General features: G+C 51.6%; 1 protein-coding gene across 3 annotated transcripts in view; it reads right to left on the bottom strand.

Annotated features, from left to right (window-relative positions):
* CAMSAP1 (calmodulin regulated spectrin associated protein 1) overlaps positions 1-26,880 on the bottom strand; it is a 55,798-nt gene extending 28,918 nt beyond the window's left edge. For 2 of the 3 annotated variants that reach the window (XM_032633983.1, XM_032633984.1), the window contains exons 1-3: positions 26,413-26,572; positions 8,728-8,990; positions 7,747-7,908 (exon numbers count right to left, since the gene is read on the bottom strand). In XM_032633983.1, coding sequence (XP_032489874.1) covers positions 7,747-7,908; positions 8,728-8,990; positions 26,413-26,572 — 585 coding nt within the window. Of the gene's footprint in view, positions 1-7,746; positions 7,909-8,727; positions 8,991-26,412; positions 26,573-26,735 lie in introns of those variants that run through there. The other variant, XM_032633982.1, reaches the window with a different exon arrangement.
* Positions 26,881-27,089: the final 209 nt, after the last annotated feature.

The following is a 27,089-nucleotide window of genomic DNA, read 5'->3' as shown; positions in this document are numbered from 1 at the left end:
ACAAATAGCCAATAAACACATGGAAAAAGGTTTCCCATCATTACTATCAGGGAAATGTGAATCTAAACCACAATGAGATACCATCTCACACCCTCCAGAATGGCTCGAATCAAAAAACCAGAAAATGAGTGTTAGCAAGGACGTGGAAAACTGGAAACCTCTGGTGTTGCTGGGGGAATATAGACGGTGCAGCAGCCGTGGAGACAGTCTGCCAGCTCTTCACAGAGTTAAACACAGAGTTCCTGTACGACCCAGCAATTCCACCCCTAGATATAAACCCAAGAGAAGTGAAAACACAGCCACACAAACACTCGTACTTGAATGTTCACAGCAGGAGTCACGATAGCCAAAAAGTGGAAAACACACATGCCCACCAGCTGAGGAATGGCTAAACAAAACTCAGCATATCTGGACGATTGAGCATTACTCAACCATAAAAGGAATGTGGTACTGATAGGTGCTACAACACGCACGAGACGTGAAAATATGCTACTTGAATAAAGTCAGAGACAACAGGCCACGTACTGCAGATTTCATTTAAATGAAATGTTCAGAACGGCCAAATCCGGAGGGACAGAAGGCAGAGGAGCGGCCACCAGGGGCTGACGGGGAAGGACTGCGGATGGCACCCGTGTCTCTTTCTGGGTACGATAAAAATGTGTGCAATTGGCGGTGACACCTGCACAACCTGGTGAGTATCTTAAAATCCGCTGAACCGCACACTTTAAAACAGTGAATTTTACAGCATGTGAATTATATCTCAACTTTTTTAAAAAGTTAATTGGTGGGCTTCCCTGGTGGCGCAGTGGTTGAGAGTCCACCTGCCGATGCGGGGGACGCGGGTTCGTGCCCCGGTCCGGGAGGATCCCACGTGCCGCGGAGCGGCTGGGCCCGTGAGCCATGGCCGCCGAGCCTGCGCGTCCGGAGCCTGTGCTCCGCAACGGGAGAGGCCACAACAGTGAGAGGCCCGTGTCCCGCAAAAAAAAAAAAAAAAAAAAGTTAATTGGTAACAGTTTCAAATTCCGTATTTCAGTTAACCTTCAAGAAAATAGCACTTGTCAAGTTTTGGTATAGAATCAAAAAGAGATGTGCATAGCTAACTGAAAAGATGATGAAAGCACTGTCCCCTCTTCAACTACGTATCCACATGAAACCAGACTTTCTTCCTTTACATCAATAAAAACAACATATTGAAGCAGATGAAATGCAAAGGCAGGTAAGAATCCAGCTGTCTTCTGGTCAGCCAGACGTTAAAGAAACTTACAAAACTGTACAACACCACCACCTGCTCCGTTCTTGAGGATACAGTTATTTTTCATTACAAACACATCGCTTACATTAACGTGGAATGAGCTGTTGCTTTTAAGTGAATTAATAAATACTTTTAAATGTTCCTGTTTTTAATTTCTGATACAGTAAACATTGAGAGATTTTCTAAAAATTCTTTGAGGGCCACGGTATTTAAGAGTGTAGAGGGGTTCTGAGACCAAAACGTTTGAGAACTCTTCATCTATACAAGGGAATGAAGAGCAATAAAAATGGGAAATATGTGGATAAATATTGCTAACCATTTTTAATTACTTTCAAAGATAACTGGCTGTTGAGGGTGAAAGTAACTTATCTGGGGCTGTAATGAAATGAATGTCAACAGTGGCACAAAGGCCAAAAGGGGAAAAGACATTTCTGATCTTATTTGTGAAATGCTATCACTTTATTTGAAGGCAGACTGTGAACACCTGAAGATGAAATTTGTAAACCCTAAAGCAGCCCCCCCCAAAAAATACTGGAGATGAAATGGAGTAGTAAAAACGCCGAATCCAAAATACGCCAGAAAAGAAGGAAGACAAAGAAAAGATATAGAAGGGAGACAAGATGTAAAACCCAGACGTCTCCATAATCACACGAAATGCAATTAAGTTGGACACTGCGATGGTAAGGCCCAGGCGGACTCCAGGGTCCCCATAAGAAACTCGCTTTAAATAGAAAGACAAGTCGTGCATACACTGGCCATGCCAAGGCCGGAGGCAAGGACTGTCACCTGCGATAAAGAGACATTTCACGACCACAAAAGGACAGAAAAATCCTAAACACGTATAAATGTCACAACAGACGAAAAATACACAAAGCAAAAACTGACACAACCAAAAGGTAAAACAGACAGAATCACTGCTGGAGAGGAACTCTCCTCCCTGGGTGAGTGACTGAGACTCCAGCGATGCAAACACACCCAAACCAACCTGAACTGACACTCACAAAGTACTCCCCGACAACAGCAGAACACGCGGGTTCTCTTCAAGTGCACACGGAACACTCTGCAAGACCACGCAGTGGACCACAAGTCTCGATAAGTCCAGAAGGACTGAAATGAAACCACACAGACTACGCTCTCTGAACCACAACAGAATTTGAAACCAAAACACTAAGGTACCTAGAACCACCCCACCTCCACACATATGAAAACTGGACTACAAACTTCTAGATAATCCACTGCTAAAACGAGAATTCGCAACTAAAACAAAATATTTTAGAGAATGAAGAAAACCACAACATATAAAAACGTGCAGTGTAGCTAAAGCACTGCTTAAAGAGGAATTATCAACTTTAATGTTTATATTGAAATGTAGAAAGGTGTAAAAGAACTGATCTTCTACTCTTAACTAGAAAGGAGAGAAAAAGAAATTCAAAATAAACAGAAAGAAAAAGAATGAAAGCAAGAGGACGAATTAAATAGAAAATTGGAGAAATCAACAAAAACCGAAAGCAGGTTTTTTAGAAGATCAATAAAGTTGATAAACCAGACCAACAAAGGGAAGAAAAAAAGAAATTAGAGAGCAGGAAACGAGAAGGGACATCACTACAGATCATAATACACTAAAAGGATGATAAAGAAACATGAATAGGCCAATAGAGTCAAAAATTTAAATAAAGTTGACAAATTCCTTAAAAGTCACAAAATTAAACAGAAATCCTAAACACCTTATAAGTACACTAAAGAAACTGAAGTCATAATTAAAACCTTCCAAGGAAACTCCAGGCCCAGATGGCTTCACCACTGACTCCAACAAAGATTTAAGGACAAAATAATACTAGTAATACTAATAATACAAAAAGTGTTTCAGGGCTTCCCTGGTGGCGCAGTGGTTGCGAGTCCGCCTGCCGATGCAGGGGACGCGGGTTCGTGCCCCGGTCGGGGAGGATCCCACATGCCGCGGAGCGGCTGGGCCCGTGAGCCATGGCCGCTGAGCCTGCGCGTCCGGAGCCTGTGCTCCGCAACGGGAGAGGCCACGTCAGTGAGAGGCCTGCGTACAGCATAAAAAAAAAAAAGTGTTTCACAAAATGAAGGAGGGAACACTTCCCAGCTCTTTTTTTGACACCCGCATTATCCTGACACCCAAACAATAAAAACACATGACAAGGATATATACCTTGGAAAGCACTGGATCCCCAAATCTTTATACACATAAAATATTCTTGAAACTCATTAAGACAAACAACCTCATTAAAAACTGGGTAAAATACGTGAACAGACACCTAACAAGATACACAGAAACATCTTTAGTCATTAAAGAAATGCAAATTACAGCCATGACACGCCTCTACACATCCACCCAAACGGCTGAAACCAAAAGACTGACGATACCAAGTGTCAGCGGAACGGGGAACACTGGAATTCTCCTGTCTCGCTGGTGGGAGTCTTAAGATGGCACAGTCACTTCAGAGAACACCTGGACAGTTTCTTCTAAAGGCAAACTGATCGTCATGGGACCCAGCAACTCACTCCTAAGTATTTACTCAAAGAAATGAAAATGCAATCCACACATCAAGACTTGTGCACAACTGTTCCCAGAAGCTCTATGCGTAACAGACAAAACCAGAGACAGCCCATCAGCAGGTGAACGGACAAACAAAGTGTAGCACATTTGTGCAGTGGAACCCTACCGAGTTTCAAAAGTACCAAACTACTGATGGACACAATGACAGGGATCGACTTCAAAACCACGGTAGTCAGTGAAAGACACAAAAACAGAGTACATACCACGTGACTCCATCTAACTGCAAACGAGCACAGAGGAACTGCTTTCGGATGACGGAAACGTTACCTTGATTGCGAACGCTAAACACGTGTAGTCACCTGTGAACACTCAAGGGACTGGGTCCATGTATCGTACATAAAACATGTTTGGGCAAAGCTGGGGAGTTTCTTAGTAAAAGACTCAAGCTGCTGGCTGAGCGTCAATAAAAACTAAAGCGCCGCAGCAAGGTGGTTCGTGGGCAAACTCCCGGAACACAGAGGAGATGACCCAGCCACACTCACACAGGACGAGGACACCGGCGGATGGCTCGGTGGCGCCCCCAACCCCAGGGAGCGATTTGGGTCCCCGGGGTGACTGATCACCCGAGGAGGGAGGGGCTGGTTCAGAGGGCGTGGTGTGGGAAGGGTAAGCTGCGGCCTTTCTGGGCAGGGCCCGGGGTGCACTGCAAGGACGCGCTCCCCACACGACGCGCAGAACGGGGCAGCAGCTGGGCTGGCCCAGTGCCAAGCGGAGGGGTCTCTAAGTGTCTCAGGTGGCAGGCGTGCCATCCAGTCTGCGGCAGGACGGGCCCCCAGATCGATGCCACACAGCAAGAGAAACTCAGAGGCCACCTGACAGGCCTGCCCTGCGAATCCAGAGATGCTGACGGGGATGAGGGCGCCCGCACGCGGAGCCCAACGTGAGAAGCGACTCCCTGGAAAGACCCCACAGGAGAAAGGCAGGCCGGGGCAGGTGTGAGGGGGGCTCACACCTGCCTCAGGTGTGCGCACACAGCCGCAATCCTGGGAACACGGAACCTAGGGTCAGAGTTTCCAAGAGACTTCAGATCTTGTTAGACATCTAAGATTGACGCTGAAGAGAAAACTCACCAATGTCAAACCTCCCCAGAGCCCAAACCTCATTAAATGTGCAGCAGTTTTCTGTGGAGAGAAAACACATCAGCGTGAGGACGGAGGGAAGGTCTCCAGGCCCGGCTGGAAGCCTGTCAGGCGACAGCGTCCACAGTGGAGAGGCCGCGGGGAGCTAAGGTCCCATCACAGCTCAGGGAAGGCGCGTGAGCAGAGACCCTCCGAAGGCACAGAGGCGGGAGCACGTCTCACCCTGCACCAGAGGATCCTCCCCCGAGAGGAGCCCCAGGAAGGAGCGACTGCGGGGATACCCCCCTTGATGGGACACTGGGGAGACCCTGCAGGACAGCAGCAGGTGCGGAGGTCAGAGCACCCACCTGAAGGAAAAGCCTCCTAACTGAGAAACTGAAACTCACACGGATGCTAAGGAAACAGCAAACATGGAGCACGTGGAATAAAAACATAAATGCTGGGCAAGCGAAAAAGGATCATGAAAAGCTGAAGCCAGCATTAACTCCTGGGAGTATGGAGCGCGGCACGAGAAGGGGCGTGAGCTGTGACAAACCCACACACTGTCAGCACAGCGTCAGGTGCGACTGCGGACCTGGCCAAGGCGGCCACGTGACCACGCCGAGCGGTGGGGACACCTGTCACAGCAGCAAGTCAGGAGGCGGTGTCCACACGGCGGGGACACCACATGGGGGCAGAAAACACAGCGGTGCTGCCGGGCCAGCCACCAAGTCCCAGGCAAACGGGCCACGAGCACCCGGGAAGCGCCAATGAACACACGGCAAACACCCTGGAAACGGGACGGTCCTGGGCAGGAAGGGGAAGGCACGTTCCCCCACCCCTACCCAAAGAACGCTGGCCAAAACGAATTACCCAAACGGGAGAAAGAGAGCCAGACATACACTCTCTTCCTTAAACTTCAACCGTATCAGCGAGCGAAGCATAACAGTAAAAGGTGCTATGTTTCACCTCTCAACTCGGCAGGTTTGTGGTGTTTTTTTTTTTGCGGTACGCGGGCCTCTCACTGTTGTGGCCTCTCCCGCCGCAGAGCACAGGCTCCGGACGCGCAGGCTCAGCGGCCATGGCTCACGGGCCCAGCCGCTCCGCGGCATGTGGGATCTTCCCGGACAGGGGCAGGGCACAGAAGCCGCGTCCCCTGCATCGGCAGGCGGACTCTCAACCACCGCGCCACCAGGGAAGCCCGGCAGGTATTTTTTAATAATATCCAGTATATGAGAAGACACAGGGGGAAAAAACACTTACACAGACTAAACAGTACGAGAAAAACGGTACAGTCTTTAAGGTCAGAATTTGGCAAAAACTAATCAAAAGCCTTTAAAAATGAACCTCAGCTTAATCTCAACCCCTAACCACCAGGAACATGTGGGCGGAAGTCACCGAGATGCTCAGGGAGACGGCTGCTTATTGCGGGAGGGGACAGCTCGGCCCCGACGCGTCGAGACCACGGCAGGTGGGCGGGCGGCCTCAGAATGGCCCGAGCCATACTCACCACATCTCACCAAACGCAAACCTCAGCCTACGGTCAAGTGCCTGGAAGACCCCAACTGTGCCTTTAAGTCTGGAGGTTACACCCAGATAAATAAAAACTATGAGAATTTAGTACACTTTACTGCAAAACACTACGTGTACAGGTGGCAGGGCCATGGGGAATTTTCGCTTTCTTCTGTTTGCTCAACCGTGTTTTCTAAATGTCTATCATAACCATGCCATTCCTTTGATAAGGGGGAAAAAAATCAATACAAGTTGTTGGAAAAGGAAAAGAAAATCTGAACCTGTGGCCACAGGAAGGGAGCTAGGGCTCGGATCACAGAAGCATCCCCCGGAGGCCCGGGCTCCCGTGGAAATATCACTTCAGAACATCCTTTCTTTAACTAAATCCCTGTGGGGCGCTTCCCGCATGTACTACCACGTGAAGCCAGGGCACGAGGACGACGAGGTGCTGCCACCGGGGCGCGACCTCGTGGCCACCGGCCAGCTCCCGAGTCCCCCCAGGACCAGAGGCTCCACAGGAGTCCTAGAAAAGCCCTCCACCTCACTGCGGGGTCAGAGGGTGAAGGCGGACTGCTCATCCACTCGATGCGCCGGACCCACACGAGGGAGGAAACCAAGTAGAGAGCAGGGCGGCATCACCGCGATGATGCGGCCGTCCAAGGGGCAGCACGCGGGCTCTGCTGGGCTCTGCTGCGTTCTCCAACTAATCCCACGGCCACGGACTTTCGCCTCACCTCTGATAAAGCCCTCACGTGGCAGGGAATACATGTGCAAACTGTGGAACGAAATAACTCCAAATTTCCTGCAAGTGATACAACTCTGCAAGGAGCTGCTCCATCTTTCATTTCCTCTGCTTAATAAAGTGTCCCTAACGGAATACCCTTTGACAAATGAGGAGGCTTAAAAACCAAAAGGCTTTGGTAAGGTAGTCCTCTAATCACACACCATGAAAAATGAACATTCTTTATGAAGACGGTATAGAGAGGCACACTGTAAGCTTCGAAACATAAAAGGACAATGACAGCACTTAGGAAGGTGCCATTTTTCTCTTAATCAAAATGCCTTCTAAATTGAGATCTCCGTGAATGCACGTAAGTGCTTGAGATAAAAATAAGACGAGTTTATTAACTGGCACCGCCAGCACACCTGTGCTTTCTACAGGCCCGTGCCGCTCCCCTCTGTCTGAACCACAGTGGACACACGTCCGAGGCCGCTGCTGGGCCAGGGTCACAGCAGGACACACAGGAGGGCGCTGCTCTCAGGGGAAAGAGGACCCACAGCCAAGGAACACCCCGGCCACTCATGCTGCTCGCCCCCGTTGCGGGCAGGGCCCCAGCGCTCACCTTGTTGACCCAGAAGACCATGGCGTCCTCAAGGTCGTAGGGAAGCTCTTTCGAGGCACTGAACGTGGAGAAGCGCTGGACGCTGGCCACCACCTTCTCAATGCTGATCATCTCCACGGTGTAGGCCATCATGAGTGCGTCCACCATCGCCATGTGGGCGCTCTGGGGGCAGAGGCAGCAGTCAGTCACCCAACCTTGCCTTTCCGCCCCAGGTCAACGCAGAGACCCTCCCTAGACCCACAGCTGAGCGCCTCCGTTGTCTGTCATCCTCTGCGTCTAGGGAGGCACTCAGATCTCTACTTGTACGTGACCCCCACTTCCGCATCTCTGACGAGCCCGTGAGAGCCCGGGGCTTCCCTACTGCTCGGCTGTGGACCAAGGTACAAGGGGCCAAGAGACGTGCCTGAGGCCCCATGACCACCACAGGCCCCTGGGGCCGCTCAGGGGCCCCGCACACTGATCTCACGCCAGGCCTTCGAGCCCTTTCTTCCCAGAACCAGTAACATCCCCTCGACCCACAACACACATCCACAAAGGCCAAGAGTGAAAGGCCACAGAACGCAGAACGCCTGAGAATGGCCGAAGCTTAAAGCCACGTGGGAGGTGCCATAGCGGCGTAGACCTGGAGCAGCCTGGGGAAGTCACACTGGTGGGGTGGCTTTCCGGGAAAGATGCGGGGAGACGCTCGGGGAGGAAAGGCGTATTTCCTTCTTTATTTTGGCACAAAAATACTTAGAAGATACACGTGAAACAACCGAAGAGGGTGGGCTCGACAATTCTACAGCACGACACGTGCAGAAAGTTTGCTCCCCATGAGAAAAAGCCGACAGGAAGCTGTTCCCTCCCCCTTTTCCAAATCAGCCACTGGCCCGCAGAGAGAAGGTGGTCTCGAGCCCTGCACTTTTGGGGTGACTCTGCCGCGCTGCAGGGGGACAGCGGCAGCCCACCAGCCGCCCCCGCCCCGCCGCCCAGACCACTCACCATCTTTATGGGCGCGTGGCTGAGATCGGGCTCCGTCACGGGGGTGTCGTCACTCTCCATCACGTAAATCCCTTTCCGGGACAGGGCCTGGATGACAGCCTGGTGTCCCTGCAGAGCGGCCACCTGGTCCCCTCTGAGGATGAGGCCGCACACGCGGCAGTACAGCTCGCTGGACAGCAGCAGCTTGATGACCGGGGGCTTGACGTGCTCCTGCTTGTACTGGTCGATGTAGAAGGGGTCCCTGAGGTCCTCCGGGATGTCATCTGCACGGGGGAGAGACCGCCGCGTGAGCACGACGGCAGCCCCACTCTCTCCACACGCGGCTCGGGGCCGACGGCACACAGACAATGGACAGAGGGGCCGTGAACGACGACAGGCAACTAACCACGTGGGAGACCCCGGCCGCTCGGCAAGCACTGCCCTCCTCCACCAGCAGAGGCGAGCACGCCACGCACAGCAACGGGCGACGCCACCGCCCGACCCCCACGAGCATCTCTCCCGCCGCAGGAGAGCAAGGAGCAGGTGTGGGAGCCGGAGGGGGCTCGTGGGCCGAAGGGAGGCCAGGACCGCGCACGGCCAGGCCACACCGAGCACCCGGCACCAGCCCTGGGGAGGGAGCCAGGTGCATCCCCGTCTGCTGTCAAATCCCGTGACTACAAGGCCAGACGCCAGGTCTTTAGAGGAAAGAGGAGCCACGCCTGCCGCTGCTACGACAATCAGGCCGGAACCGCAGCCGTGAACCTCTGCGCATCTTTGGACCGGGCGGCACAAAACGATATGAGCCATGTTACCAAGCGTCCCCTCGATCCCATCAAATCAAGACTTCTGTCCCTAAGTCACAAATGAGGAAACCGAGGCACAGAGAAAGTCAGCAACGTGCCCGAGGCCACGAGAGTCAGAAACCAACTATGAACCCAGCGTGGTCCACGGCATCTACACCGCTTCCCATACACCCCCCCGCCGTGTGTGCAAAGCTTTCCCGGCGGCTGCGACAGTCTCCCCACCCGCTGTCCTTCACGCTTGCTCTGCAAGCTGTCAACCACTGTCCCCCAAAGGGGGGACTCTGCAGTCCAGTCCAGCTGCACCTCACTTTGCTGCGCTCCGCGGACACTGTTTTCTCCAGGTTGAAGGTCTGGGGGAAGCCTGCATCTAGCCAGTCTCTGAGCTCCATTTCTGCAACAGCATTTGCTCACTTTGTGTCTGTGTGCCATTTTAGTAACTCCTGCAGTTTTCAAACTTTGTCATTACTATTATATTTGTTAAGGTGTTCTGCAGTCTATTGTAACTGGAATTTCGTAGCAAGAGTGTTTTGGGTTTTTTTTCCTTTTTTTTGGCTGAGTTGGGTTTTCGTTGCTGCACGCAGGCTTTCTCTAGTTGCGCGAGCGGGGGTTACTCTTCGTTGCGGTGCGCGGGCTTCTCATTGCAGTGGCTTCTCTTGTGGAGCACAGGCTCTAGGCGCACAGGCTTCAGTAGCTGTGGCACGCAGGCTCCGTAGTTGTGGCTTGCAGGCTCTAGAGCGCAGGTTCAGTAGTTGTGGCGCACGGGCTAAGTTGCTCCCCGGCATGTGGGATCTTCCCGGACCAGGGCTCGAACCCGTGTCCCCTGCATTGGCAGGCGGATTCCTAACCACGGCGCCATGAGGGAAGTCCCCAACAGAGTGTTTTTAAAGAAGCCGTGTATGGCTTTTAGACATAACGCTGCTGCACACCTGATAGACTACAGTCCAGTGTAAACGTCAGGTTCAGCTGCACCGGGAAACCACACCTCCGTGCGACTCGCTCAGCCGTGCGGCCTGGGGCTGAGCCCGGGTCTCTGCTCTCTCACTCCGCCCACCCCTGCGGCACCCACGCTCAGGCCACACCTCGAGGTGACCCCACCCAGGAGCGCAGACGGCGCTCGCTCAGCACAGGGGGCCACCTTCTCCGCCGGCGGGAAGCAGGGAGGACCCACGCCGGGAGTCAGGGCAGGACCCGGACGCAGCTGGCTGGAAAGTGAGCCTGGGAGGGAGGCAGGGTCGCCTCCAGGGGCAGCGCCGGGACCCGCCCCTCCCCGCTCGCCCTCCAGCCCGCTTGCCCTCCTGTCTCCCGACACGGGCGGGGGCACGGCCATCCCACTGCCCAGGGGCCCTCGGTCAGCAGCCGCAATGGCGCAAGGACCCGTGTGGGCGTCACTGCCAAGCGCTGAGCCGGACCGAGCTGGTGGGACAGCGGCCTGAGGACGCTGACTTGGGGACACAGGTGTGGGGCGCGGCTGTCTGAGGGCCACTGTCATTCAGCAGAAACATCAGGAGACAAAGCAAGTGCGGTCCTGCAGCTGTGGCCGCAGCCATCGAGGCTCAGGACTCTGAAGCGGGCCTGCTGGAAAGGCCGCGAGAAGGGCTAGAGGATGCAGACAAGACTACAGTTAAAACAGGGTCGGCGCTCCACGCAGAAGAAGGAACAGGGCGCCAGCTGGTCGGGTGAACAGAGGATCGGAGCTAGAGGACAGCATGTGCGCTGAGAACAGGACCTGAGCACGTCAGCCTGGCCTTGACCGGGTGCGCCTCTCACCTGGCCGGTCAGAATCCCGGCCTCAAGTGCAAACCATGGACACTACGAAGGCCTGTCTCCGGGGCTGGGAGAGGACTGAATCAAAACGTACGTGTAAGTCACCACGCTACGAGCGGAGCCTGGAGCTCAACAAAACTCACGCAAGTATTAGTTATCAATTTTATTATCAATCCGGCTAAAAAGACCGCCAAGGAAGCACTCTTCCTGTTGCTGTCTGTCACACTTTGTCCCATCCTGTCTACCAAGGCCACATCACTCACCGGGGCGGGGGGGGGGGGGGGGGGGCAACGGAGACATGGCAGCACATGGGGGGGTGGGCAAGGACCCCCAGGTAGGCGCCAACCCCAACCTGAAGCCCGAGACAGGTTCCAACCCAGTCTGAGGAAAACCACGACGGCAAGCCTCCACGACACAGCAGGGCAGTGAGCCTCGCCACCTGAGAGCTTCAAAACCACGGCAGTGTCCAGTCCCATCCCAGACCACCTAAGCCAGAATGTCCTGTGGGCTCACAGGCAGAAACATCTGTACCCCTGAGAACCCACTAGACAGGCTGCAGAGGTGGCTGACAGGCTCCATCGAGAAGTCCCTTACTTACACACTCTGGTTGTGGAAACAGGCACTCACAGAGGGCTTCTAATTCTGGAGCCCTGCCTGCACCCCACCCTTCACTGGAGATGCCAGACAGAAGGGAAAGAAAACAGCCAGCAGCTGGCCCCACTGGGCACAGCCCAGTGAGTCTCCTCCCCTACGCCAGGCGAGCTCCAGAACAAAACCACATCCCAGCGGTGGCGGGATAGGTGGGCGCCACAGGTGCTTTTCTCCCCCTTTGCTGAGCCAGGCTCGGTTGCGGGAAACACACAGGCTTGGCTTCTATCAACAAGCCAGGAAGAGAGACCCCTGGGAACCCCCGGAGAGGGGGTGGAGGACCACAGAGAAGAGGGAGTGGATAAGGAATCCTGAACCCCTGTACACTGTCCTGGTGACCCCAGGTGGCCCATGTGTGACAGACCCAAAGAACCGAGCTGACCTTGGAACCACTGCCCACACATGGCCAAACAGACTTCTGGTCTGAACTTAACGGGGTTTACTGCAACCCAGCTGCTAACAAACCACCAGAAAACACAAGCATCATCCAAAAGATTTTAACAGAAACAGACTCACAGCGTAAGATTCTAAGTGTCCAGGACAGGGGCTTCCCTGGTGGCGCAGTGGTTGGGAGTCCGCCTGCCGATGCAGGGGACATGGGTTTGGGCCCCGGTCCCGGAGGATCCCACATGCCGCGGGGGCGGCTGGGCCCGTGAGCCATGGCCGCTGAGCCTGCGCATCCGGAGCCTGTGCTCCACAGCGGGAGAGGCCACGACAGTGAGAGGCCCACGTACCGCCAAAAAAAAAAAGAATCTGCCTGCCAATGCAGGGGACACGGGTTCGAGCCCTGGTCCGGGAAGATCCCACATGCCGCGGAGCAACTAAGCCCTTGCACCACAACTACTGAGCCTGCGCTCTAGGGCCCGCAAGCCACAACTCCTGAGCCCGCACACCACAACTACTGAAGCCCGCGCGCCTAGAGCCTGTGCTCTGAAACAAAAGAAGCCACCGCAGTGAGAGCATGTGCACCGCAACAAAGAGTAGCCCCCGCTCGCCGCAGCTAGAGGGAGCCCGCGCGCAGCAACCAAGACCCGATGCAGCCAAAGACAATTAATTAATTTTTTTAAAAAAAAATGTCCAGGACACAATCCATAAGTACTCAACACATAAAGACAGGAAAACGTGACCAATTCTCAGGGGAAAAGACAGTCAACAGACGCCAACCCTGAGATGACCCAGATGTTAGAATTACTGAAGACTTTAAAACAAGGCCCCACGAGGCCCTCTTGAAACAAACGGAAAGATATAAGTTATTAACAGAGAAATAAAAACTATTAAAAAAAAAAAAAAACCGGGCTTCCCTGGTGGCGCAGTGGTTGAGAGTCCGCCTGCCGATGCAGGGGACACGGGTTCGTGCCCCGGTCCGGGAGGATCCCACATGCCGCGGAGCGGCTGGGCCCGTGAGCCATGGCCGCTGGGCTTGTGCGTCTGGAGCCTGTGCTCCACAACGGGAGAGGCCGCAGCAGTGAGAGGCCCGCGCACAGCAAAAAAAAAAAAAAAAAAAAAAAAAAAAACCAAAACTTCAGAACTGCAAAATACCGTTATCAACAAGAAATTCAATGACAGATTCAAAAGATGAACAAAACAGAAGCAGACTCACAGATAGAGAGAACAAACTAGTGGTTACCAGTGGTGGGGGAGAGGAGGGTACCAACACTTGGGTGTGACAAAGGCTCGAGGATGTGTTGTACAACGCAGGGAATCTAGCTGATACTTTGTAATAATTGTAAATGGAAAGTAACCTTTAAAAATTGTATAAAGAAATAAAAATTAAGTTAAATTTTAAAAGAAAAAGGCAAACAAAACAACAGAGGAAAGAGTCAGTGAACTTGAAGACAGATCAACAGAAGTAATCTACCTGAAGAGCAGAGGGAAAATCGACAGAATGAACGGCAGAGCCTAAGGGAGCTGTGGGACAACATCGAAAGGTTTAGTAATTACGTTACTGCAGAAGGGAGATGGCTACAGAAAAAGCATTTGAATAAATAATGCCTAGAATCTCCCCATATTTGGTAAGAAACCAATTTACAGGCTTAGGAGCCAACTTGAAGGAAACCAGGTCCACACACTTCATAATCAAATGGCTGAAAACCAAGGATGAAATAACGGGCCCTCGGGACCCCTAACCGGAGGTATCAGCCAGACTTTCAATGACTACGCTTAAAACAATGAAACGACAAAAGATAAGACTAAGGATTCTGGCAGAAAAGTGGAAATTATTTTTTAAAAAAGAGACAAAAGAACTTGGCAGATTTGAAAAAGAACCAAGTAGGAATTCCAGAGCAGAAAAGTACAGTAACTAAACTGAATTTACACACTGGATTGCTGAATTACTCACAGAGGAGAGAAAACACAGCACAGAAGGTAAACGACAAACACCGCTCAGTGTCGCAGGAGTGGGACTGGAGACCCAGAAAGGAAGGAGAGAAAATATGGGGCAGAAACAGTATTTCGACAGATAACGGACAAGCATTTTCCAATACTTGTAAAATCCATGCTTCCCAGCAGAAGGAAGGGAGGAAGGGAGGGAGGGAGGGAGAAATCCACACACCAAAGAACGTCACAGTGATACTGCTAAAATCCAAAGACAAAGGAAGAGCTTGCGAAGCGGCCAGAAGGAGCTCCTAGGCAGGACGAGATGGCACAGATTAGCCTTTCCCTGCTCCTCTCTACTAGGCACAAACTGTAAACCCTGGAAGTAACTCAAGGGCTACCCAGCAGAGAACTCTGAAAGGTGGACGAGGAAGGCAAGCTGGCTGGGAACCCAGGACTGGCCAAGCGCATCAACAGGGCATCTTACAACCCCCCCTCAACAAAAGGTGACCCAGGCCTGGTACTTCCTGACCCCCAGCCTGGAAACAGAAGGCAAGCCAAGCGGGCTCACTCCTGCTCCAGGTGGAAGGGGAGTCCCACCTACTACACCAGGCCAGCCTGGCAGAAGCAGCGAGGGATCGACAGGAAGCCCCACACCCACCTCCACAGGGCACCCAACCTGGAAGCGCTCTCCTTCCCCATCAGGCCAGAGACTCCCCCACTCATCACCGGGCACCAGCAGTGCGACCTCAGCATGACGAGCAGCCCAGGAAACACTCTGCATCCCCCAGAAGCAGGGGCGGCCGCCACAGAGAATCCCACCCCACCCAGAGGCGCTCCTTCCGCCCCACCCAGAGGCACTCCTTCCGCCTCCTAAAGCAGTGCCCGCAGGGACTGTGGGAAGCCCAGAGGTACCAGACATACCAAGTACAACAAAATGGCACCACAAGGCTCTGAGCACTACACTGCCGCTGGAACCACAGTCCACAGAGGGGGCCAGGACCTGCATGCAGGACCTAAGCAGGGAGACTGCCGACTATGATAAAGGAACTTAAGGAGCACCCAGACTCACCTAACGTAAGAGCCACAATGACCAGGAAGCAAGCAAAGATCGCCTATCATAACCAGAACCAAGAAAACCATGACTTAAATGAGAAAGGAAAATCAACTGACACCAAGACGCTGGAATTCTCCGACAAGGGGCTTTAAAACGAGTATCAAAAACGTGACTCCACAGGCAATCACAACGCCTCCTGAAATAAACGAAAATTGGGAAAAAAAATTCAGCAAAGGAGTTATAAAAGGAATCAAATATAGAACTGAAAAACAGAGTAACAGATTTTAATACTCGCTAGTCTCAACAGTAAAGTAGAGATGACAGAGGACAGAATCAGTGAACTTGCAGACACATAAACAGAATTTACCCGATCTGAACAACAGAGAAAATATACTGAAAAAAATAAAATGGACAGAGCCTCAGGGACCTGTGGGAGAATAACGAAAGATCCAACATTCGTATCACTGGAGTCCCAGGAAAGAAAGTGGGTAGGGCTGAAACAATATTTAAGGAAATAATGGCTGAAAACTTCCCAAACATGGCAAAACATATAAACCCACTGATTTCAAGAAACTGAGTGAACCCCAAATAGGATAAACCCAAAAACTCCATGCCAAGACACAGCATAATTGAACTTATGAAAACTAAAGACAAAGAAAGTATTTTGGAGCAGCTGTAAAGAAAGAACACGTGAAGGAAAAGGGAACACCAACTCAACTGACAGTGGGTTTCTCCTCTGAGCCACAGAGGCCAGGGGGAAGTGGCACACATTACAAGTGCTTGAGGAAAAGAACTGTCAACCAGATTCCATATCTGGCAAAACTATCCCCAAGGAATGAAGGAGAAATAAAGACATTCACAGACAAAAGAAAACTTAGGAAAAAAGAAAATTGTCTCTAGAAAACCTTAAAAGAGGCTAAAGGAGGGGGCTTCCCTGGTGGCGCAGTGGTTGAGAGTCCGCCTGCCGATGCAGGGGACGCAGGTTTGTGCCCCGGTCCGGGAAGATCCCGCGTGCCGCGGAGCGGCTGGGCCCGTGAGCCATGGACGCTGAGCCTGCGCGTCCGGAGCCTGTGCTCCGCAACGGGAGAGGCCACAAGAGTGAGAGGCCCGTGTACCGCAAAAAAAAAAAAAAAAAAAAAAAAGAGGCTAAAGGAAATTCTCCAAATAGAAAGAAAATGATTTAAAAAAAAACAAAGGTCTTCCCTGGTAGCAGAGCGGTTAAGAATCCGCCTGCCAATGCCAGAGACACAGGTTCAAGCCCTGGTCCAGGAAGATCCCACATGCCACGGAGAAACTAAGCCCATGCACCACAAATACTGAGCCTGCGTGCCACAACTACTGAATCCCACGCACCTAGAGCCCATGCTCCACAAGAGAAGCCACCACAATGAGAAGCCTGTGCACCACGACGAAGAGTAGCCCCCGCTCGCTGCAACTAAAGAAAGCCCACACACAGCAACGAAAACCCAACACAGCAAAAAATAAATTAAATAAATAAATTTTTTTAAAAAGGGAACTGTGAAAATGATTTTAAAAAAAAAAGGAATCTTGGAGAACCAGGAAGAAAAAATAATGTAAAGAAATGGGTAATAAGTGTAAATACAATAGACTACCCTTCTCCTGAGTTTTCTAAATTATATCTGATGACAAACAAATCTACAACACCTTCAGGTACTCAAGACAATGGTAGTATTTAAAAGTGGGGAGAGCAGGGGCTTCCCTGGTGGCGCAGTGGTTGAGAGTCCGCCTGCCGATGCAGGGGACACGGGTTTGTGCCCCGGTCCGGGAGGATCCCACGTGCCACGGAGCAGCTGGGCCCGTGAGCCATGGCCGCTAAGCCTGCGCGTCTGGAGCCTGTGCTCCACAACGGGAGAGGCCGCAGCAGTGAGAGGCCCGCGTACCGCAAAAAAAAAAAAAAAAAAGTGGGGAGAACAAAGGAACCTAAATGGAAAAAAGGTTTCCACACCTCACTCAAAATGATAAAACAATACCTGTCAACTGCTGGAAGTCACATATGTATACTGTAATACCCAGAGCAATCACTAAGATAGCTATACAGATATACCCCAAAATGAGATAAATAAATCAAGATGGAATCCTAAAAAATAGTCAAGTAATCCACAAGAAGGCCCCAAGAAACAAAACAAAACCAGGAACAACAGAAAACAAACGGAATAAATAATGTCAGACTTAAGCAGTAACAATTACATTAAATGTAAATACTCTAAATACACCGAGTAAAAGACAGAGATTGGCAGAGCAGATTAAAAAACACAACACAAGTATATGTGGTTTATAAGCAGCTTACTTCAAATTCAACGATGTAGATAGACTGAAAGTAAAGGGATAGAGAAGGCTATACCAGGCAAACATTGTTTAAAAAAAAAAAAACAGAAATAGCTGTATTAATATCTGATAAAGTAGAAAGAAAATTACTAGAGACAAAGCGGGACATTACATAATAGTAAAGGGGTCAATCCACCAAGAAGACTTTACAACCCTTAATGTGTACACACCAAAGTACAGAGCCTCAGAACTCATTTAAAAAAAAAAGGACAGAGCTGTAAAGAGAAATAGACACTATAAGGAGGGACTTAAACATCACCTATCAGAACTGACACAATTCAGACATAAAACCAACAAGGAGAAAGATCTGAACAACACAACCAATAAACAGAATCTAACTGACCTGTGTAGAACACTCCACCCAGCAATAGAAAACACCTTTCTTCAAATGCCCACAGAACATTCACCAAAACAGACCTTAGCCTGGGCCATAAAACAAACCTTAACAGGTTTAAAAGAACAGAAATCACAAAGAGTATGCCATCCTACCATAATGGAACCAGACTAGAAATAATACCTAAAACACAGACAGGAAAATCTCAACAACTGGAAATCACACTTTTAAATAATTCATGAATCAAATAGGAAGTATCAAAGGAAATAAAGAGAGATACATAGAACTGAACGAAAATACAACATACCAACATATGTGGGATGTGGCTAAGGCAGTACCGTGTGGAAAATTTATAGCACTAAATGCTTACACTAGAAAAGAGGATAGATCTCAAATCAATAATCCAAGCCCCGGGACTTCCCTGGTGGCACAGTGGTTAAGAATCCGCCTGCCAATACAGGGGACACGAGTTCGATCCCTGGTCCGGGAAGATCCCACGTGCCAGGGAGCAACTAAGCCCGTGCGCCACAACTGCCGAGCCTGCGCTCTAGAGCCCGTGTGCCACAACTACTGAAGCCCACACGCCTAGAGCCCGTGCTCTGAAACAAGAGAAGCCACCGCAATGAGAAGCCCCTGCACTGCAACAAAGAGTAGCCCCTGCTCGCCGCAACTAGAGAAAGCCCATGTGCAGCAACGAAGACCAAATGCAGCCAAAACACAAATAAATAAATTTATTAAAAGAAAAAAAGCTCATTATCATTAGTCAGCAGGGAAATGCATATCCAAATCACAATGAGTTATCACAGCCCACCCACTTGAATGGCTACTATTTAAAACACTGACAATGCCATGTGCTGGCAAGGATACAGAGCAACTGCAACTCTCATGCCACACTTTGCTGGTGGACATAAAAAATGACACAGCCACTATGGAAAACAACTGAGCGGTTAAACACACTTATATGACCCAGTAACTCCATGGCCAGGTATTTACCCAAGACAAATGAAAACACATGCCCACACAGACTTGAATATTCACAGCAGCTTTATTCATAGTAGACAAAACTGGAAGCAATCCGAGTGTCCATCAACAACTGAATAAGTATTAAATAAATAAATATGTTTAAAAACGCTACTAAGAAGTCTGCCTGCCGCAACTTAAAAAGATCCCGCATGCCACAAAGAAGGTCCCGTGTGCCACAACTAAGACCCAACGCAGCCAAAATAAATGAATAAGTAAATTTTTTTTTAAAAGTAAGTAAAACGTGGGGAGCCAAACAATGAAGACTATTACCAGCCCTAAGCGAAAAGGTTCCGTGCAGAGGAAGGAGAGTTCTAGACACGTGGATGGGTCTCTAAAATACTAATAAGTAAAGGAAGCTAGACCAAGAATACCTGATGTGTGACTAGAGGCATGTGATACTCTACGAGGATCAACCTAATCTACGGTGACAGGAGCACCTCAGCGAGGCTATGGGCGGGGACTGACCGCAGGGGGCTCAAGGAAACCCTCGGAGGTGATGAAAAGGTCTTACCTTGATTGTGGCCCTGTGCACAGGGGTGTACGCATTTGTTTAAACTCATCAAACTACACTCTTAAAAACGTGTGCATTGGGCTTCCCTGGTGGCTCAGTGGTTGAGAGTCCGCCTGCCGATGCAGGGGACACGGGTTCGTGCCCCGGTCCGGGAAGATCCCACACGCCGCGGAGCGGCTGGGCCCGTGAGCCATGGTCGCTGAGGCTGCGCGTCCGGGGCCTGTGCTTCGCAACGCGAGAGGCCACAACAGCGAGAGGCCCGCGTGCCGCAAAAAAAAAAAAAAAAAGTGTGCATTTTATTGTATGTAAAGTACATCTCAATGAAGTTCGTTTTCTCAAAGGGGCAAAATAAAATTCTTCACTGTATACCCAACAATGGGCATTAACCCATCCTACGGAGACTTCTCTAAAAAGCCAAGGTTTAATACATCTCTTCCCTCCTGAGAAATCTTCAATGGCTCCCCAATCCACATACAACAGAAAACCCCAAATTATCAGCCATTCAAGGCATTCCAAGATCTGGCCCTAGGCGTTCTGTCCAATCTACATTCATCTCAACTCTGCAGCAGCTAAGTTCACATTCCACCCCAACTAGAGCGCTATGCTCTCCCTTAGCTATGCTCTCCCTTAGCCTGGAGGACGCAGCACTCTCCCCGCCTTCCTTGTCCCGGTTCTCTGTTCCCTCACCTTCACTCGGTTCCGCACACTCAGCTTTACCTTCTTGAATGGAACATTCCAGATTCCCTCAGGGGAGTTTCTCACCCTCCCTTACCTGCTCTGCCAGAGCACTTGCTCCTCTCTCAGGCACTAGTCTCCTTGGCCTTGCATCACAGGTCTACGTTTGCAAGGCCACGGCCAGCACCCCGTGAGCCCCGAGAAGCACGCCGAGGACCCCACAGGCCACAACATACTGTTCAGCTGAACTGATTCCAGTTTACTTTTGCCTGAGTTTGAAATAACTGGAGGACAGTGACTGAGGGATGTTTAAGTGAACTAGTTAGCATGGACAATAAGAGAGGGCTAGGCGAGGGAACACGAAAGAAATCAGAAACAGAAATAAAACTCAAAGATCACCTCTCTCTATGTGACAACAAAGCCATGAAAGTAGGAAAGCTCCAGGGAATGAAGACTATAAATATTCCCGTCAAGGGCACCACAGGCTCCAGGTGGCCTCCCAGCTGACCCTTCCGCGTGCATGCCCACTTGCCAGCCCACCTCATCATCAGCCCAGTCTTGACGACTCTGCTTTCCTGGTACCTGCTGGCTCAACCTACCTTTCTAATTCCCACTGCCGACAAGCTGGCCAAGACCTCGGTTCTTCAAGCCAAAGCGACATCAGCTCTGCAATGGACTTAATGGGTGTGTCCCCCAAAAATTCATGTAATGAAACCTAACCCCCAAGGTGAAGAAGGTATTAGGAGATGGGGCTTTGGGAAGGCGATTAGGTCATGAGGGTGGAGCCCTCACGAATGGGATCTGAGCCCATATAATGAAGCTCCCTCACCCTTTCTGCCATGAGGGCGCAGCGAGAAGACGGCCGTCTACAAATCAGGAAGCAGGCTCTCACCAGACACCGAATCTACCGGCACCTTGACCTTGAACTTCCACCCTCCAAAATCATGAGAAAAATGTCTGTTGTTCTCAAGCCACCCAGTCTCTGATATCTTGTTACAGCGGCCTCAACGGGCTAAGACGAGCTCCTGGATACTCCGCTGACTACAGCCTCTTCCCACTCTAACCTGCTAGAAGAATCTTGCCAGGCTGTCTCTCATCCCATCACCACCCTACGCGAAAACCTCCCGAGGCATACATCGTGAAAGAACTCGCTAGCCAGCCTGCAACACCGTGAACAATCTGGCCCTCACTATTTTCCAAACTAATCACCTACTATTTCGGTCCACAAATCCTCTGTCACAACAAGGTTAATCGACTCAGGGCCCAAGAACTCTCTTTCCTCTGCACGGAACCTGCCAGATGCGCTCTGCTCTACTATTGGGGGCGGTGTTCCAAGTATCAGGCACCCTTCAAAGCCCGTCTCCCCACGGAGCCTCCCCAGGCAGCCCTCCCACAGCGACCACTGCCCCCTGCCTGCAGCCCTGGCCCCTGTGTGCCCACCTGACAGTTCCATATTCTACCCCAAGACAGCCCGTGGACTAACGCCATGCCGCCATTTCTCAGTCCTTTGCATTATTTCATTTTCCTTTGTGTCAATAATTCATGTGACTTTTAAGCAACTAAAGAGATAACGTCGTACAACTTCATATGCACGTGACAGCTATTACTTGGCTGCATGAACGTAACATTGGCTCCATCCTGGTCACCATGTGATTAGATGAAAAATGACAGCAATCTGAGTTTTCCAACAGTTGAAGTAGGGAGTAGAACAGGAGATTGGGACATATAATGGTGATACAGCCGCCAAAAAACCAACAGCAGAAGCCTATAAGCTATCAGGAGGATAAATGTAATACAGAGAAAATATTAAGGGCTTTTTGTAAGAATACTTCCACAGATTTAACACCCTGAAGCACAACAGTGGCCGACCCTTTTGAGGGTCGCTCAGATTCAAAGTCTGAACTTAAAGACAGATTTACATTCCTTGGCTGATATTCAATTTGTGGCATCAGGACAGGAAAGGGAACTTGTACAAACCGCTATAGCTTTAGAAATGAAAATTCATCCACGTACGGCCACCAGGACAGAAATCTTTCTATTCCGCCTGTTTCAAAGGCATTTCCAACTCTATCACCAATCTGACAAGTATGTGAGCACTGACTCTGTCCTGCAGACATGGCACTAAATGGGGTAACCCTAACCCCTGACCTCACAGACACCAGGCGGTTCTCAGCACACCCAAGCAGAGCGGAAGGTCAGGCTACAATGCCGGCCAGCGATCTGACCCCCACAGTACCAGTACCACTGAGCGGATGCACCCAGGCTGCTCTGTAAGCTCCCAACTAAGCAGCACTCAAATCCCACGCTAAGGGGCTTCCCTGGTGGCGCAGTGGTTGAGAGTCCGCCTGCCGATGCAGGGGACACGGGTTCGTGCCCCGGTCCGGGAAGATCCCACATGCCGCAGAGCGGCTGGGCCCGTGAGCCATGGCCGCTGAGCCTGCGCATCCGGAGCCTGTGCTCCACAACGGGAGAGGCCACAGCAGTGAGAGGCCCGCGTACCGCAAAAAAAAAGAAAAAAATCCCGTGCTAAAAACAAAAGACTATTAAAATATAAAATCTAACTCAATAACCAATAATCTGAGCAAATCATCACATCAAAGAAACTTGCCAACGTGCTTACGAACGAGGGCCTCCCCACCAAGACTCGAGCAGCCACTGGTCCCCCGCTAGTCCAGGGGCGACAGCAGCGGCCGATTTCATTACCAGTTCTGGGCCGGGAGAGGAGTGCTGAGCACGTGCTCCCTTTTAGCCAAACATCAGACAACAAAGGAAGGTGGTGACCCCCTGGAGTTGACAACAAAGGGATTTTGCTCCTAATATCAATTAAGCAAACAGAGAGCCCGAGCTGTCCTTGTGGGTCTAAGTAATGAGACAGCTGGCGGTGGCTTGGTTACAAATACCCCGCCCATGGCTGCACAGATTTCCCCTCCCACAACGTGGTTTCCAAATCAGTGGTTTAATTAACAAGACTGTGGAAGGACAAGAGTGTCCACCCCTCACTAGCAGTGGGCTCCGGACAGCCCTGTGGCCCCTCTCAATCCCAGCTGACTGCTGGTAAAAAGGGAAGGGTGACCCTGGTGGCCCCTACGGTCCAGTCTGGCGTGGTTCGGGGCAGCTCAGCTCGTGGTGAGTTGCAACTTGGTTTCCAGGGCTCCTCAGAGGGCGAAATGACCACCACTGAGCTACACAGCAACACACTTGCGGGGAGCCGAGTGCCTTCTAGTACTCTCCCCGGGTCACTTTCTCAACATTGTCCTTGGGAGATAACAAAAGCTATTACGCCCCCACTGTCCCTGAAACCAAGGCCCAAATACCTTTAGGTTTCCTGAGGTCATGGACTAAAATCAAAGGCCAGGAATGCAGTAGCTCCAGTCCAGCACTCCATTCTGTAAAATAAACTTCCAAGTCACACTTGTAAACTTTACCAATTAACTACAACTTTCACCCAAAAGGACGTCACAAAAATATTCCAGCTAAGCAGGTTCTACTACTTCTTACTGACACTTTTAAGTGAACAACTTTCCACATATCCAATATATTATTTCTGAAGAAATAATTAAAACACTGTCCACGAAACAAGAGTTAACCCAAAAAAGAGGAGAAGAATCTAAAAATAAAAGCACAAGCCGGCCCACAGTTCTTGGCTGTGCCACCAGATGCAGAAAACTGGAGGAAACGTTTCTGTACAACCATATGCCTCCTCCAGGCCTGGCCAAGGGTGAGCTCCCGAGCCCCCCCACTTACTCCAAATGGCAGACGGTGGCCTTGGGGACACAGAGAGAGTCCCAAAAGGCAAACGCAAAACAAGGCAGCCTCAGAGCACCTAGCCCTGGAGCGTCCGCATGCTTTCAGTTCCTATACAAACAGGGCTGGGTTTCATTTAGCTACCTGATGACCAACCGTGTAACAAGTAAAGATTTAAGCCACTTCCACCATCATGCCCACCAAAAGCTGATTTACAATTAAAGCATGCAGACTGAAACTGCCACGTCTAGTTCACTGAAAGCTAAGCTGGAGACGCACGTGGAGACGTCCAGAAGACGAAACAAAGACCAGGCCCCTGGGTTAGGAAGAGCTCTCGGGGGAAAGATCCACGCTATCCTAACAAAACCCCCTCCCCAGCCTGTCTCCTGAAGGACAGCACCCCACGCTGGGTAGCAGGGAACCTCCCACCCAGGCTGTGACGCCCCGCGCCCACTAAAGAGAAGAAATCACTTCAGCTGAGCCCAGGCGAGTCTTCTCCGTCATCTGAAATGGGATCACCCAAATTTGTAAATTTAAAGAGCAGCTCTCAGTTAGAAAAAAAAAATTACACCGGCTCCCCTTCCTGAAGCAAGGTACGGAATGGAAAAGCATCCTCATTTTGCAAAACTGACTGGAGAGCAGACCTCCTGAGGTCAGTTTGATGAGCACAGCCCAGCCAAGGGATGGGCAACGTGCAGCCCAGCCTTAGAGCCTCAGACAGCCTCTCGTCTCCTGCAGCTCCTGCCCACGTTCTGTTCTATAAATACACACCTTCAGTCATTTCAAAACTTTAAAGCCAATTTTAATATCAGCTTTTGAATTAGTTATCTGAAGAGTCAACAAGTATTAAAGAGGGACTTGGTACTGGAAATAAAACCCGACTAATCCAACAGTGACACTGAAAGAGATGCATATTTATTGCCAGAGAGCTGACAAGTCCCATGCTGAATGCCAAAGCTAAATGCAACAAGATAAAAATGCATTCACTGAGCTTAAGAAATTGGAAAGCAAACAACGAGAGGGCTTTTTAAAAGCATCTGTGTCTATATAGCGTTCAGTACCAGAACCTTAGCCACCTCCATATGCAAAAATCTTAAAAATACACACAGGAGTGAAACTTTGCACATGTGCCCCAAGAGCCATGCCCGAGAACACACTGTGCTTAAGAGCAGAGAACTGGAACCCAGCCAGCGCCCAGGAACGGTGAACAGGCTTCCTGTGAAATACTACACAGCACTGGAAAAGCAAGGCGGGGAAGATGGAAGGAAGCTAGGAAGAATCCAAGAACCCGATGAGAATAAAGCGGTCGCCACGACAGGTGCAAAAACACGTAAAACGAAACCGCAAGAGTTTAGCGATGTAAACAAATGTGCTGAAATATAAAGGAAAGCGAACCGACAGCCAACACGAGACATGAGGTGGGTGTAGGGGGAGGCCACGGAGTTGGGGCAGCCGCACACTGCCCTGCGAAGCTCAACCGTCACAGCCTTTTCCTTAAACTGGCCGCTCCATACTTGAGCGGCCGCTCCGGGATGACTCGTTCACTGTCCCTAACTCTAAAACGTCATACGTGCTTTTCATCAATTCTGTATTTTCCCAAAATCACTGTTTCCCCATCACACTACACGGAACTGGATAAAGCTCGGTGGAAGTATAAAAAAGAGCTGTAACACTGAAATCTACAAAATAAAGGGGGAAACTCTCCTTGCACGCTATAAAACCAACTTCAAATGAGCCGCTGCATTTAATCCCTAGGACTTGCAGGGCGTGTTTATCCTCATGACGCGTCCATCCACAGCACAGGCCACTCCAACCGGTGAGATCCTGTCACCGGGAAACGCCCGCTCAGCAAGTTTTCAAAACCAGTCAACCAGACTCTCTACTGAAACGGTTCTCTCTCCACTTCGGTCTCACTCTACAAACAGGAACGTTTTCACCAGAATAGAGGCAATTTTTAAACGAATGCTTCAAATTTAAAGATTCCACGGCACTCAATTTTGTACCTGAAACGAAGCACCTGAAATTAATCAAAGACAGCCTTCGGAGCCAAGCAATCACGAGAATCACTTGGTCTGTAAGATTCCAAGAGCCGGAAATCGGAGCGTCTTAATCCACTAAACATATTAGGGCCTGACCAATAACAAGGTTATCTAGTTCTTCGAAACAGGAATCAACCGAAGGTAATGATTCGGATGAAACCCTACCCATTTAAAAGGAATGCTCGTTAGGGAATTCCACACCTGACATTTGGTAAGAATCGGGAAAGGCCGGGGCCAAGGGTTTCTGCCCTGGACTCCCGCCAGACCCGCCCGAACAGGAGAGGTTCCGCCCGCGAGCGCAGGGGAGCGCCGATCCCGGGCCGCACCTGCAGGACCCGCGCGCCCCCCGACGCGAGCGCAGAGCGCACCGGGCCAGCCCGCGCCTCCGCGCCCCGCACGCCGGGGACACTGCACAAAGGCCCGGCCCCTCCCCCGCGCCCCCGGCCCACCTCGGCCATAGGCCTTGGCGCAGATCCACTGCAGGTTGGCGGCGATCTTGGCCCGCGCCGGGTCGTAGCGGTCCAGCGGCACGATGTCCACGGCGCCGTCGGGCGCGGCCTCCATCCTCCTCCAGCCCTCCCCGATCGGGCAGCCGCCCGCGTCCACCATCTGCACACAAAAGGGCCGCTGCAGCGCCGGCCGCGCCGGACCGGGCGGGACAAAGGCGCCGCGCCCCCTCGCCGCGCCCGGGACCCGCGTGGGGCCGCGGGGCACCGACCGCCCGCGCCCCCCGCGCCCCGCCGCCGCCCGGCCCGCGGCCCCGCCGCCTCACCTCAGAGCCGCCGCCGTCGCCGCCGCCGCGGGTGTTGCTGCTGCATGCTGCGCGGCCGAGCCGGGGCCCGCGGGGCCGGGGGGCGGCGAGCCAGGGGGCGCGGGCCGAGGCCTCGGGCCGGGGCTGGGGGCGCGTGCGCGGAGCCGTAGGCGGCGGCGGCGGCGGCGGCTAAGGAGGTGGCCAACCGGCGGGAGCGCGCGCGCCGCCGAAGCCGGCGCAGGCGCAGTGGGTGCGGCTCCAGCCCGCGCCCGTCCCGCCCCCTTCCGCAGGCGCAGTGGGCGCCGGCCCGCGCTCGCCCCGCCCCCTTCCGCAGGCGCAGTGGGTGCCGCCCGAGGCCCGTCCCCTTTCCGCGGG

Source organism: Phocoena sinus, chromosome 6, assembly GCF_008692025.1.
Source record: "Phocoena sinus isolate mPhoSin1 chromosome 6, mPhoSin1.pri, whole genome shotgun sequence".
Taxonomy (NCBI): Eukaryota; Metazoa; Chordata; class Mammalia; order Artiodactyla; family Phocoenidae; genus Phocoena; species Phocoena sinus.
This window is presented reverse-complemented; position numbering and strand designations above follow the sequence as displayed.